The following is a 12,126-nucleotide window of genomic DNA, read 5'->3' on the forward strand; positions in this document are numbered from 1 at the left end:
ATCTATATCTATCTATATTCACACACATGAATCTTTCTTAATGTAATGCACCTTAGTAACTATGACCATTACCTTGTTTTATCTCAGGATACCCTGAATTCACGGATGGACTGAAAGTCTCAGTGTTTGGATGAGTAACGAAGGAAAGCTAATATAGAATTTTTTTAAGTAGTCAAAGTCAGCTGTGTATAATTTATTCTAATACTTCCTAGCAATGTAAATTTGGCAGATTAATTCACCCTTTCCACAGATGGGAAATTGGGGCCTAGAACAGTTAACTAACAGGCTCAGAATTTTAAATGTTAAATGCCTTTTTTTTTTACAATGTGCTCAGAACTTAATTCTACATCTAACAACTCTAAGAGTTTATCCAAAGCCATTATTAAATGCGAAGGAACATTATTTCTACATTTATAAACTGGATGTCAGGACTGAGTTGCCAGGAAAAAATCTGTTTCTGGACAACTTCTGTTTCCCTCTGAGGTTAGGCTGTTCACAGTACACATTGATATAATCCTACATCTGGCTTTTAAAAAGCTAGAAATTAGGAAAGCTTTCTTGATCATTATGTTACCTATGAGTTGGTCAGAACCTAATAGTTGCATGTTTCTGTTTCAGATTAGGTAGCAATCAAAGTGATTTTTTCATTTAGGAAAGATGCCTATGCTGTAAGGTAGGTCTCTCTGGGAAAACTTCTAAGATCCTGTTTTTACCTTTTATGTTTAACCTGTGCCCTTAATACGTACAGCCCTTTACATATATTATTTTGTTCACTACTACATTAATAAGGTACTATTATTAGTCTTTTGATAGAACAGATAAAGCAAGGGGCATGGGTTCAATCCCTGGTCTGGGAAGATTCCACACACCAAGGTCAACTAAAGTCTGTGGGCAACAACTACTGAAGCCCATGAGCCTAGAGTCTGTGCTCCACAAGAGAAGCCACCGCAGTGAGAAGCCCATCACTGCAACAAAAAGTAGCCTATGCTAGCCGCCCTAGAGAAAGCTGATGCAGCAGTGAAGACCCATTGCAACCAAATAAATAAATCATCTCCAAAAATAAAAAAAAATAAAAATGACTTTAAATAAGATACAATTTCAAAATAACTCATCATGAGAATTAAATTTGGCTATAGAAAAATTATAGTAACTATCCTTCATTTTCTCATTTTAATATGGACCAAATAAAGCTGCCAGGATGAAATGAGTCAGAAAATTGAGGTTTGGAGGCTCCAGGAAGAGTAGGCAAGGGAGTGGAATACTGAAGAGCATGTCCACTGAAATCCAGTGCTAATGTGACCAAAGACTTGCTTTTCTGCCACTGAGATTATGAAAGGAGTGATGAGATGGAGAGGGCAACCGAATAAGAGTCATCGTGCCCCTTGGAGCTTTGCTTTTCTCATATGACAAAGGCTGACTGAGACACTATTAAGAACTGGTTGTCAAATGCCATGATTCTGGATGTTCAAGCCAAGTAGATCTGTGAAATGACAGAAATAAAACAACTTGTCAAGAGCTTATACCTCAGAGATCTGGTGAAATACAGTGCAGTGGACAGAAAAATTGGAAGTCATACCATGCCTACCAGGTGGCTCGAGTCATTCGACAGTTCTAAGAAATTCATGATTTGTTCATTTTCAGAAGAAAAAAAGGACTAATTCTATTTAAAAACAAAGCCACATAAAATAAAACAGCAAATTAAATCTAAAATACCCTCTAAAATACCTGTGAAGAAGGAAACAAATGGGCCTGATTCTATTGTGTTATCTGTGAATGCTTATTCGGTACTGTATGTATGTAAAAGTTTCACTTTGAGACATTATGAAAAAATAGCTGCTTTTCACATGAACATTTTCTGTGACAGGTGCCAGAATTAGGAGGTTCACTGCTAAAGGGGGTCAGATTATAACATGGTAGAGGAATCGAAGAACAGACTGATTAGTTACAAGATCAATCATGAACACAGTCACTTCAATTTAAATTAAAGGTGTTTATAAGCCATATTTCATTTGCTAACCTAGCTTAAGAGACATGGAAATCTCCACATAATAGACTAGTTTCATTATTCTTAATTTTCAAATCTCCATGAAACAGTGAGAATGCTGAGCTTGATCTTTAGTGAAATTCGGTGCAGCAATCCTTCATTACACCATTCATGTTATAATAATCATGTAGTTGGTTGAATGTATTTGTAAAAGAAAGGATCATAGCTTTGTCATTCAATATATCCTTCACATCAGTGCTTTGATGGGATCTCAATATAGTATTTCAATATAGGAATATATTTTATCCACTGAGCTCAATCAGATCTAATGTAAAGACTATATTTTCAATATATGAGTACTCTCATAACTCTTAATTTCCCAGTCTTGTGCTATTTGTTAGCCAATAAAATTATGACTGACTTCCTATGTAATTACATGTGCTGGACTAATGGTCTATTTATACTTGCAATTTCTAATCCATGTTCCCTGTAGAGCTATTTTTACATTAGTCCTTTCTTGTTGAGGAATTTAGGTGTAAGTACAGAATATTGTTAATTATATGAGGGTATAGAACTTATCCAATTCTAAATGAATAAAAATGTATGCTCATTTTAAAATTATAGTGTGGACATAATTTGTGTTCCCTCAACCTCTTCTTTCTTTTGCTTAAAGCATCCCTTTTCTTTTCGAGGGTGCACATCTAGCATGAGGTCTGAATGAAAGCTGCATGTTCCCTTGACCATAATAATCCCCTTGCCTGCTGTTCTTTGTATAAAAACAAGAACTTAACCTAGGATTTATTGATAATGGCACCCCGGCTTTCAGCCCCAGACTGGCCTGAGACCAGGATGTGGGGAAGAGGGAGAGTTGGCTATATCCTAAGCCACTTTTCTGGTTGAAGCTGGAAAAGAAGAGCTCTTTCTTTCCCAGCAGCAAAGCTAGGAACTCATGAGCCAGGAGTTACTAGGAAACACCAATCTAGCCCAATTCTCAGCTTAGGCAATCATGGCATTTTGGGTCAGATAGTTCTTTGTTGTGGGGGTTAGGATGCTTAGCAGCATCCCTGATCTCTATCAACTATATGCCCGTATTTCCTCCCATAATGTGGTTTCAAAAACTATCTCCAGACTCTGTTAAATGGGCCCCCATTTGAGAACCACAGAATAAGCCTCATGAAAAGGCAAGGCTGGGCTTCCCCGGTGGTGGCTCAGATGGTAAAGAATCCACCTGCATGCAGGAGACCCAGGTTTGATCCCTGGGTCAGGAAGATCCCCTGGAGAAGGAAATGGCTACCCACTCCAGTATTCTTGCCTGGAGAATTCCATGGGCAGAGAAGCCTGGTGGGCTATAGTCCATGGAGTCACAAAGAGTCAGACACAAATGACTGACTAACACTTTCACTTTTTCACTTTCAAAGGCAGGACTAGGTGGAAGGGAGGTCAACCCATTCGAGCAAAGTAGGAAATAGACAGAAAGAGAAATACACCTATTCAGAACGCCCTTTTCCTTCTGGGTTATATAAGCCCATTATTTCCCATTTTTTCCTAAAGTAGTTTCTTTGGTCAGTTAGAATAAGAATTCTGAATCAATATCACAAAAAGACTGAAGGAGAAACTGGGCCAAAGGCAAAAAAAACCAAAAAAAACAAAACACAATCAATAATAGCTTAATCAAAGCACAGAATCAACTGTGAGTTTTGGGGGAAAATATAAGAACTTAAAAACCTGTTTAAGGCAAAGACAAAGAAATTGAATATAAAATAGATGGTCGACAGCATGAGTAGAAATCCAAGTTTCCAGAGTAATATAAAACTAGTCGAGGTAGTAATCTTGGGATGAGGTGTAAGAAAGTGGAAAAATACTTTTATTTGTATATTCTGGGGATCATACACATGTCCAGTGATAATTTCTTATTTTAAGTGTGTGTCTGTGTGTGCTTGTAGTTCTCTAAAAAAGAAGCAAATAATGTTTTCTAGTCAATCAACTGCCAACAATTTTTAAAAAAGAGTAGGGAAAGTACAAACTAGGAACCAAACAAGTAACATTCTCAAATCATATCTTAAACCTGAGCTCACTGACTCCAAAATTCACAGGAGTCAAACTCTATGATGATGACTTTCATCCATGTACAACACAGGAAATGTTTTTTCCTTCCTAGGACCTTAGGTGAAAACAACAGAGAAATTCACCATGAATGTTTCTGCTTTAAATATCCAGTTGAGGTTAAAAGATTTTAAATTTCCCTCCATGTAACTAGAATGAAAGGAGGGGGTGGAATCCTTAGAAAGAAAGAAACAGAATTACCTGGCCGGAAGCAATTATACAAGATGGACTTAAACCACTTTCAAAATATGCCACGTCTATCTCCAGTTCCATACAAAGGCTACTGGCCTGTCCCACTTGAAATCCTTGCCTTTTTTTTGAAGGCTATGTGCTAGGTGGAAAAATAACTGAAAAAGCATTGTTTTCTTCGAGAAGCAGTTGTTGAAAGAGGGCATGAGTGCAATGAAAAGTACCTATAAACTTTAGGGTAGATTTTTTTAAGTAAAAGTCAAATGTCTCATTTTGCTGTTTTTAAAAATTGTTTTTATGATGAGGTATCCAGTAATCATATTTCCATATGCTAACAACAGCCCCCACAGTACACATCACACTGGCCAGTTCAAAACTACACTAGGAGTTCCACTTCCAGGATGACAATACAAGGAGCTCCAACTCCATGTTCCTCAGTAGTGAAAATTACGACACAGTCTCTTCAGCAAATAGTGCTAAGACAACTGTATATCCTCTTGTAAAAGAATAATACTGGGCCCTTATCACACATTATATGCAATGACTGACTCAAAGTGGCTATCAAAAGCCTAAAATCTAAAAGTTACAGCTCTTTTTACAAGAAAACTTAGAGGTAGATCTGCATGACTGCTGTTTTGGCAGTGACTTCTTAGTTATGACACCAAAAGGATAAGCAAAAAAGAGAAAAAAATATACTGAACTTCACCAAAATTTAAAATTTCTGTGACTCAAAGTGCATTATCAAGAAAGTAAAAAAGAAATATTTGCAAATCATAATCTGATAAGAGATTTGCATCTAGAATTATACAAATAACTTTTACAACTCAATAACTAAAAATGGGCAAAGGATCTGAACAGATATTTTTCCAAAGAATATATATAAATCACTAACAGGCCCACAATAAAAGATGCAACAGGAAATGCAAGTCAAAACAAGATACCATTCCATCCATTGGGATGGCTATAATAAAACTAAATTTTAAAAATAAATGCTGATGCGGATGTAAAGTAATTGGAACTCTCATACACTAATGGTAGGAATGTAAAATGGTACAGCCACTTTGAAAAACATTCTGGTAGCTCCTTAAATGGTCAAATATAGTTGTGGTATGAACCAGCAATTCCACTCTTAGGTACAAGCCCAAAAGAAATGAAACGTATGTTCACACAAACACTTACATACCAATATTTATGGCAGCTGTATTCATAATAGCCAAAGCTGAAAACAAACTAAATGTCTATCAATGAAAGAAAAAACAAATAGAATGAATAAACCAAAATGTATATGTCTACACATATATATGTGTGTGTGTAAATATATATCTGTTCTTGTCACCCTGCTTATTAAACTTATATGCAGAGTATATCATGCGAAATGCTGGGCTGAAAGGCTCAAAAGCTGGAATCAAGAATGCTGGGAGAAATATCAATCACCTCAGATATGCAGATGATACCACCCTAATGACAGAAAGTAAAAAAGAACTGAAGAATTTCGTGACAGGAGTGAAAGACGAAAGTGAAAAAGCTGGCTTAAAATAAAACGTTCAAAAAACTAAGATCATAGCTGAAGCTAAAACAGTTTGGCCACCTGATGTCAAGAGCCAACTCACTAGAAAAGAAAAACTGAGGACAAGAGGAGAAAAGGGTGACGGAGGATGAGATGGTTGGATGGCATCATCAACTCAACAGACATGAGTTTGAACAAACTCTGGGTGATGGTAAAGGACAGGGAAGCCTGGTGTGCTTCAGTCCATAGAGTTGGACGTGACTTAGTGAGTAAAAAACAACAACCTGGGTTTGATCCCTGGGTCGGGAAGATACCCTGGAGAAGGAAATGGCAACCCACTCTAGTACTCTTGCCTAGAAAATCCCACGGACGGAGGAGCCTGGTGCAGGCTATTGCCCATGGGGTCACAAAGAGTTGGACATGACTGAGTGACTTCACTTTCACTTAGTGAGTAAAAAATAACAACACACTTGCACACACACATACAATAGAATGTTTTTGGCCATAAAAAAAGAACAAAGTACTGATCAATGCTACAACATGAATGAAACTTGAAAATATTATGTTAAATGATAGAAGCCAGTCACAAAAAAAGAATCACATATTATATGTTCCATTAACATGAAATATCTTGAACAAGCAAATCTGTAAAGACAGAAGACAGATTAGACGTTCCTTAGGCCTGGAGAAATGGGGAGAGGGGCTATAGATATGAAGTGGCAACCAAATGTATAGTGTTTCTTTTTGCGGTGAGATAATAAATTAGAAGCAAAGTAAGTAATTCTAATCAACAAAATGGCTCACGAATCACTACAGATTCACACCATGACATACTGTGCGGCCATTTAAAAAGTGCATAAGAGCTTTCCACAAGATACTGTGAAATGAGAAACAGAAGGCAAAATAGTATGTATCATATGACTTCATTTTTATAAGACAAACCTAAAAACTGCCTGTGAGGGAGTGTGTGTAAGTGTGTGAAGTCTGTACAGGATACTGTAAGTATAGAGCAACGTATGGAAAGATATACACAAATTAACAGATGTAACCTCTGTGGGCATGTGGTGTGTATGTGGGATGTCACTCATGGATAGAATGAGGGACAGAAGAGAGGAAAGATATGTAGAGCTAAAGGTTTATTGAGGTATAATTGATAAATATTAAGTTTAAGACTACCACATAATGATCTATTTATAAAGTGCAAAATGACTAACACAATAAGATTAGTTAACATGCATTACCTCACACTTGCAACCAAAACCTTGATGAGAATTTTTAAGATCTACTTCTCCTGTCAATTTCAAATACACAATACTTTATTAACGACTGTCATGCTGCGCATTACATCCCCAGGCCTTATTTATAATTGGAAGTGTGTACCTTCTGACCACTTTCACCTAATTCCCCCACCCCTACTTCCCTCTGGCAGGTGTTCTAAGTTTTCTGTGTCATTTAACAGGCTGTTAGTTGGAGATTATTCCCTCCATTTGAGTTCTAGATTATTATCTCTGGATGGGGAAATGAAGTTTGGGGTGGCTAAATGGTTTGCAAAACAATACAGTTGGAGTCATCCTGATAAATAGGAAGGCTTCTCAACCCAAATTTGTTTTGGATGTCCAGACCAGTGGTGGCACGAACACACAAACAGGGTATGAAAAGAGTTATCACATGATGAGGCTTCCCCATTACAGTTATCACGTAACAGGGCCAACAGGGCAGTCCTCTCTGAAAGTGTCCTGAGACCTGGGAAAGACACTGGCTTGAGGTTTTTATGATAGTTAGAGATGAGTCCCTGTACACAGGGAGGAGGTTGAATGGTTTGAACGTCCTGAGTGCTGAAAGAGGGAACATTCTTTTGGGTTTCTTAGCAGCTTGTCCAGACATGGGGCAGGAGAGGAAAAAGCAGGTGAAGCTTAAAAGCTATCAGCAGCCAAATGTGAAAAAATGAAGGCAGATTCTTCACTACAAATGGTTTAAAAACTGTACATGTCAGTATTTAAGAAAAAATGTTTAGTTTTATATTTGTGTGTGTGATTGTGTATCTCGTTTTAGTTTGTTGTTGCTGTTCAGTTGCCCAGTCGTGTCCGACTCTTTGCAACCTCATGGATTGCAGTACATCAGGCCTCCCTGTCCCTCACCACTCACCATCTCCCAAAGTTTGCCCAAGTTCATGTCCATACCATTGGTGATGCCATCCAGCCTTATCCTCTGACACCCTCTTTTCCTCCTGACCTCAATCTTTCCAACATCAGGGACTTTCCAATGAGTCGGCTGTTCACATCAGATTTACAAAATACTGGAGCTTCAGCTTCCTTGCTTTAGTTAAGATGATTTAAATGTCTACTTTGTGTGTGAGAGACACTTATTTACATGCTAATAACCAAATGATTAAAAATAATAAGCAAAGTCTGGGATACAGTGAAGGACAGAGAAGCCTGGCAAACTGCAGTCCCTGGGTTGCAAAGAGTCAGACATGAGTGCCTGAACAACAACCACCACCAAAGGGAACAAGTCATCCATGTAAGGTAATATGCATGACTACATACCTCACACTTTATTCCAAGTCTTGAGAAATATCTATTTCCAAAAATTGGCAAATGTTAGATAATATATTCAATTTTTACATAGCTATAAAATGAATATAAAATCACTTTGTATGATAAATATTACTAGACTGTGAGCCTGGAAAATGAATTGAGGTGTAATGTGTCTCTATTCCTGTTATTGTAACTTGTGTCTTTATCTCTGTTACCATAAGTCACCTGCACTTGTGACTTACAACAAATAAAATGGGAGAACAAATTTGATAAACACTGTGTACATTAAAAAATAAAGCTAGATGTGAGTTGCAAAGAGTATGTAAAAAAAATCCCCCAAACATAAAGTTACTAGTAGGAAAATGACTGTATGAGTATTTCTAAATAATAACTCAAAAATAATTTATATTTATCTTGGTAGCCTTTAAACAATTTTTTAGCTTTTAGCAAACCAACTTTCAAAGTTATCTTTAATTGTTAAAAAATATTTAATCCAGTTTTGCATATTTACTTTGAATTCCTAATATCAAAGTAAATAGTATTTCAGAGAAAATTATGATGAAATAAAGGTGAATACACAGCATACTTATTAATATACACTGGATTCATATTAGAATCCTATTCAGAGCCTTGAGCTACTAATAGGAAAAGAATGCACAATAGTCAGTCATTTCATATTAAACTTTTTATTAAAACTGAGTCTTTACAATATATTTAAAATGACATATTCCACAGACAAATACTTAAGAAAAAAACCTTTTTATGTATAATTATTGGCATACAAATTTAAGAACATAGTTAAAACTAAGCTACATATTTATATGTATGTATATGTATTGTGTACATATATATATATATATATCCAAATTTATATCAATGATCTGGAACACCTGAGCTTTAAGTTGTTGGTTTTCCAGATAGTGTGAAATACTTTTCATCCACTTTAGAAAGGATCCAGCCCATTGAGAAAGAATAACTTTGGTTAACAGACATTATCTTCCAAAGATCACATAGAGGTCTTCAATGAGATTACAATTTATCTTCAGAGGCTTCTTCCAAGTGGAGATCTGTCTGTGATGTAAGGAAGGATTCCCATGTAGCAAGGCACTAAATAATGGAAACACACCATCAGGAGATCAACAGTAGTTCACTTTCACTGTTAGAAAAATTAGTAAATCCTTATATAACTGTTCCAATAGCAATCTGTCCAACTCCCCTTTCCCATCGGCTTGCCAGGATCCCTGTCGTTTTTTACATATTTTAACTCTTAATGAGGGAAATTATTGCTAAATAAGATGAAAAGATAAAGGTTAAAAAATTAGCATGGATTAGTTTGCTGAAATAATCTACTATGTCCCCACTGTCAGGGCAGAAACAGATCTAAATTATAGAGGAAATGATGGACCATTTGGATATGAGGCAGGCATAAAGCATCTAGACAGAGGAGTGGTGATACAAGCATGGTTTAATCAGATCTGAATCCTACTATATCATATATGTTTGTGCAAGTTGATTAATCTCTGTTATGGTTTCTTCAGCTATAAATTAGGTTAATGATAATACCACAAAAGCAATTGTGAAAATTAAATTTACATAATCTGTATAAATCTCTATGCAGAATGCCTGGCTCAAAGTAAATATTCAAACATCAGCAATTATTATATTATAATGGTCTACCAAGACTAAGTAGTGAGTGAAAGTGAAGTGAAGTCGCTCAGTCGTGTCAGACTCTTTGTGACCCCATGGACTGTAGCCTACCAGGTTCCATGGTCCATGGGATTTTCCAGGCAAGAGTACTGGAGTGGGTTGCCATTGCCTTCTCCAGGAGATCTTCCTGACCCAGGGATTGAACCTGGGTCTCCCAAATTGTAGGTAGACGCTTTACCATCTGAGCCACCATTAATGTGTCCAGGAAATGAATCAAGGTGATCTAATTGAGAACTATAGAACAAAAGAGAATACATATTTTTTTTTAATGTGGACATAAAACATACACCAAAACTCACCATATTCCAGGTTATACAATAAGTCTCAATATACTTAAAAAGAATAAATCATATGAAGTTTGTTCTCTGAGCATAGTGAAATTAACTTAAGAATCAGCAATTGAAAGGTATCTGAAAAATCCCCAAATATTTGAAATCTAAAGAAGAAATAACAAGGTAATCTAGAAAGTATTTTATTTTAAACGGAATGAAAATGAAAACACAATATATAAAAAAAATTTGGGATGCCACTTAAGAAGTACATAAAGAGAAATTTATAGCACTAAACACCTATATAAGAAAAGAAAAAGGTCTTAAATGACTTCAATTTCCATCTTAAAAACTAAAAAAGAACAAATTATACTGAAAGTAAGCAGTAGAAGGAAAAAACCAGAAAAGATAGCAGTGTGAATCAATGAAAGAAGAATCACTAGATCTTTGAAAAGATTAACAAAATTAGATAAACTTTTAGCCAGACTGTTCATAAAAGAAGAGAGATGATATAAACTACCAACTGTTAGGGGTTAAGAGAGGTGCTGCTAAGTCACTTCAGTTGTGTCTGACTCTGTGTGACCCCATAGACAGCATCCCACCAGGCTTCCCCGTCCCTGGGATTCTCCAGGCAAGAATACTGGAGTGGGTTGCCATTTCCTTCTCCAATGCATGAGAGTGAAAAGTGAAAGTGAAGTTGCTCAGTCGTGTCCGACTCTGTGTGACCCCCTGGACTGCCGCCTACCAGGCTCCTCCATCCATGGGATTTTCCAGGCAAGAGTACTGGAGTGGGGTGCCATTGCCTTCTCCATAAGAAAGGTGACATCAGTCTAAATTCTACTGAAGGAAAATAAAATCTTACTGAAAACTTTATACTTATACATTTGAGAACTTGAATAAAACCAATGAAAAGACACACACTACCAAAATTACCAAAACTCACTCTAGAAAAAATAAATAATCCAAATAAATCTGAATTTTTTGTTAAATATCTTTCCATAAAGAATACTCCAGGTATAAATGGCTTCCCTAGCAAATTGTATCAAAAATTTAATGAAGAATCATATTAATTCTACACAAACTTTCAGGGAACTGAAGAGAAAGGAAAGGTTTCCATCATACCAGAGATATTACAAGGGAAGAAAACTACAGATCACTACCCCTCATAAATACAGATGTAAAAATTCTAAACAAAATTTTAGCAAATCAAATGCAGAAATCTATAGAAAGAATTATACGTCATGACCAAATGGAGTTTATCCCAAGAATGTAAGATTGGGTTAATGTTCAAATCAATCAGTGTAACTGACTGTATTCAATGTAATACCATCTCAATTGACATGAAAAGACATCTGTCAAATTACAAATGTCCATTTCTTAGTTTAAAAAAAATTCTCAGCAAACTAGAAACAGATGGGAACTTCCACAACTTGAGAAAGAACATCTTCAAAAAACTTACAGTTAACATCATATGGACAAATGTATTAACTATTTGCTGTTATTAGTATTTTATTTCTTTTGAATGCCAAGAAAAAAATTTAATTCAGCTTTATGGATACTTAAAAATCCTCCCCAAATTTTGAACATAAGAAAGGAAATAAGAAATACCTAAATACATATAATGTTTAAAAATCTATCCACAGTGTATACAAAAGTATGGAACAAAAGGGCTAATAGATTGTAGAATCGTAGTTCACCTTTGTAAAAAGTCCTGTTTCCTGTGTGAAACTCATTTCTGGCCTCTTCTGCAAATTCATACATAATCTACTATCTGGTAACCCTGCAGGGTAGCCCAAAGCAATTACTGCTTTCAGGAGATATCATATCTTT

General features: G+C 36.0%; 1 protein-coding gene across 2 annotated transcripts in view; it reads right to left on the reverse strand.

Annotated features, from left to right (window-relative positions):
* Positions 1–8,990: 8,990 nt before the first annotated feature.
* The window catches only part of SNX7 (sorting nexin 7), a 118,516-nt gene continuing 115,380 nt past the window's right edge, over positions 8,991–12,126 (reverse strand). The window contains exon 9 of one of the 2 annotated variants that reach the window (XM_061411112.1): positions 8,991–9,427. In XM_061411112.1, the coding sequence (XP_061267096.1) occupies positions 9,350–9,427 (78 nt within the window). In that variant the 3' untranslated portion in view covers positions 8,991–9,349. The other variant, XM_061411113.1, reaches the window with a different exon arrangement.

This window comes from Bos javanicus, chromosome 3 (assembly GCF_032452875.1).
Source record: "Bos javanicus breed banteng chromosome 3, ARS-OSU_banteng_1.0, whole genome shotgun sequence".
Classification (NCBI taxonomy): domain Eukaryota; kingdom Metazoa; phylum Chordata; class Mammalia; order Artiodactyla; family Bovidae; genus Bos; species Bos javanicus.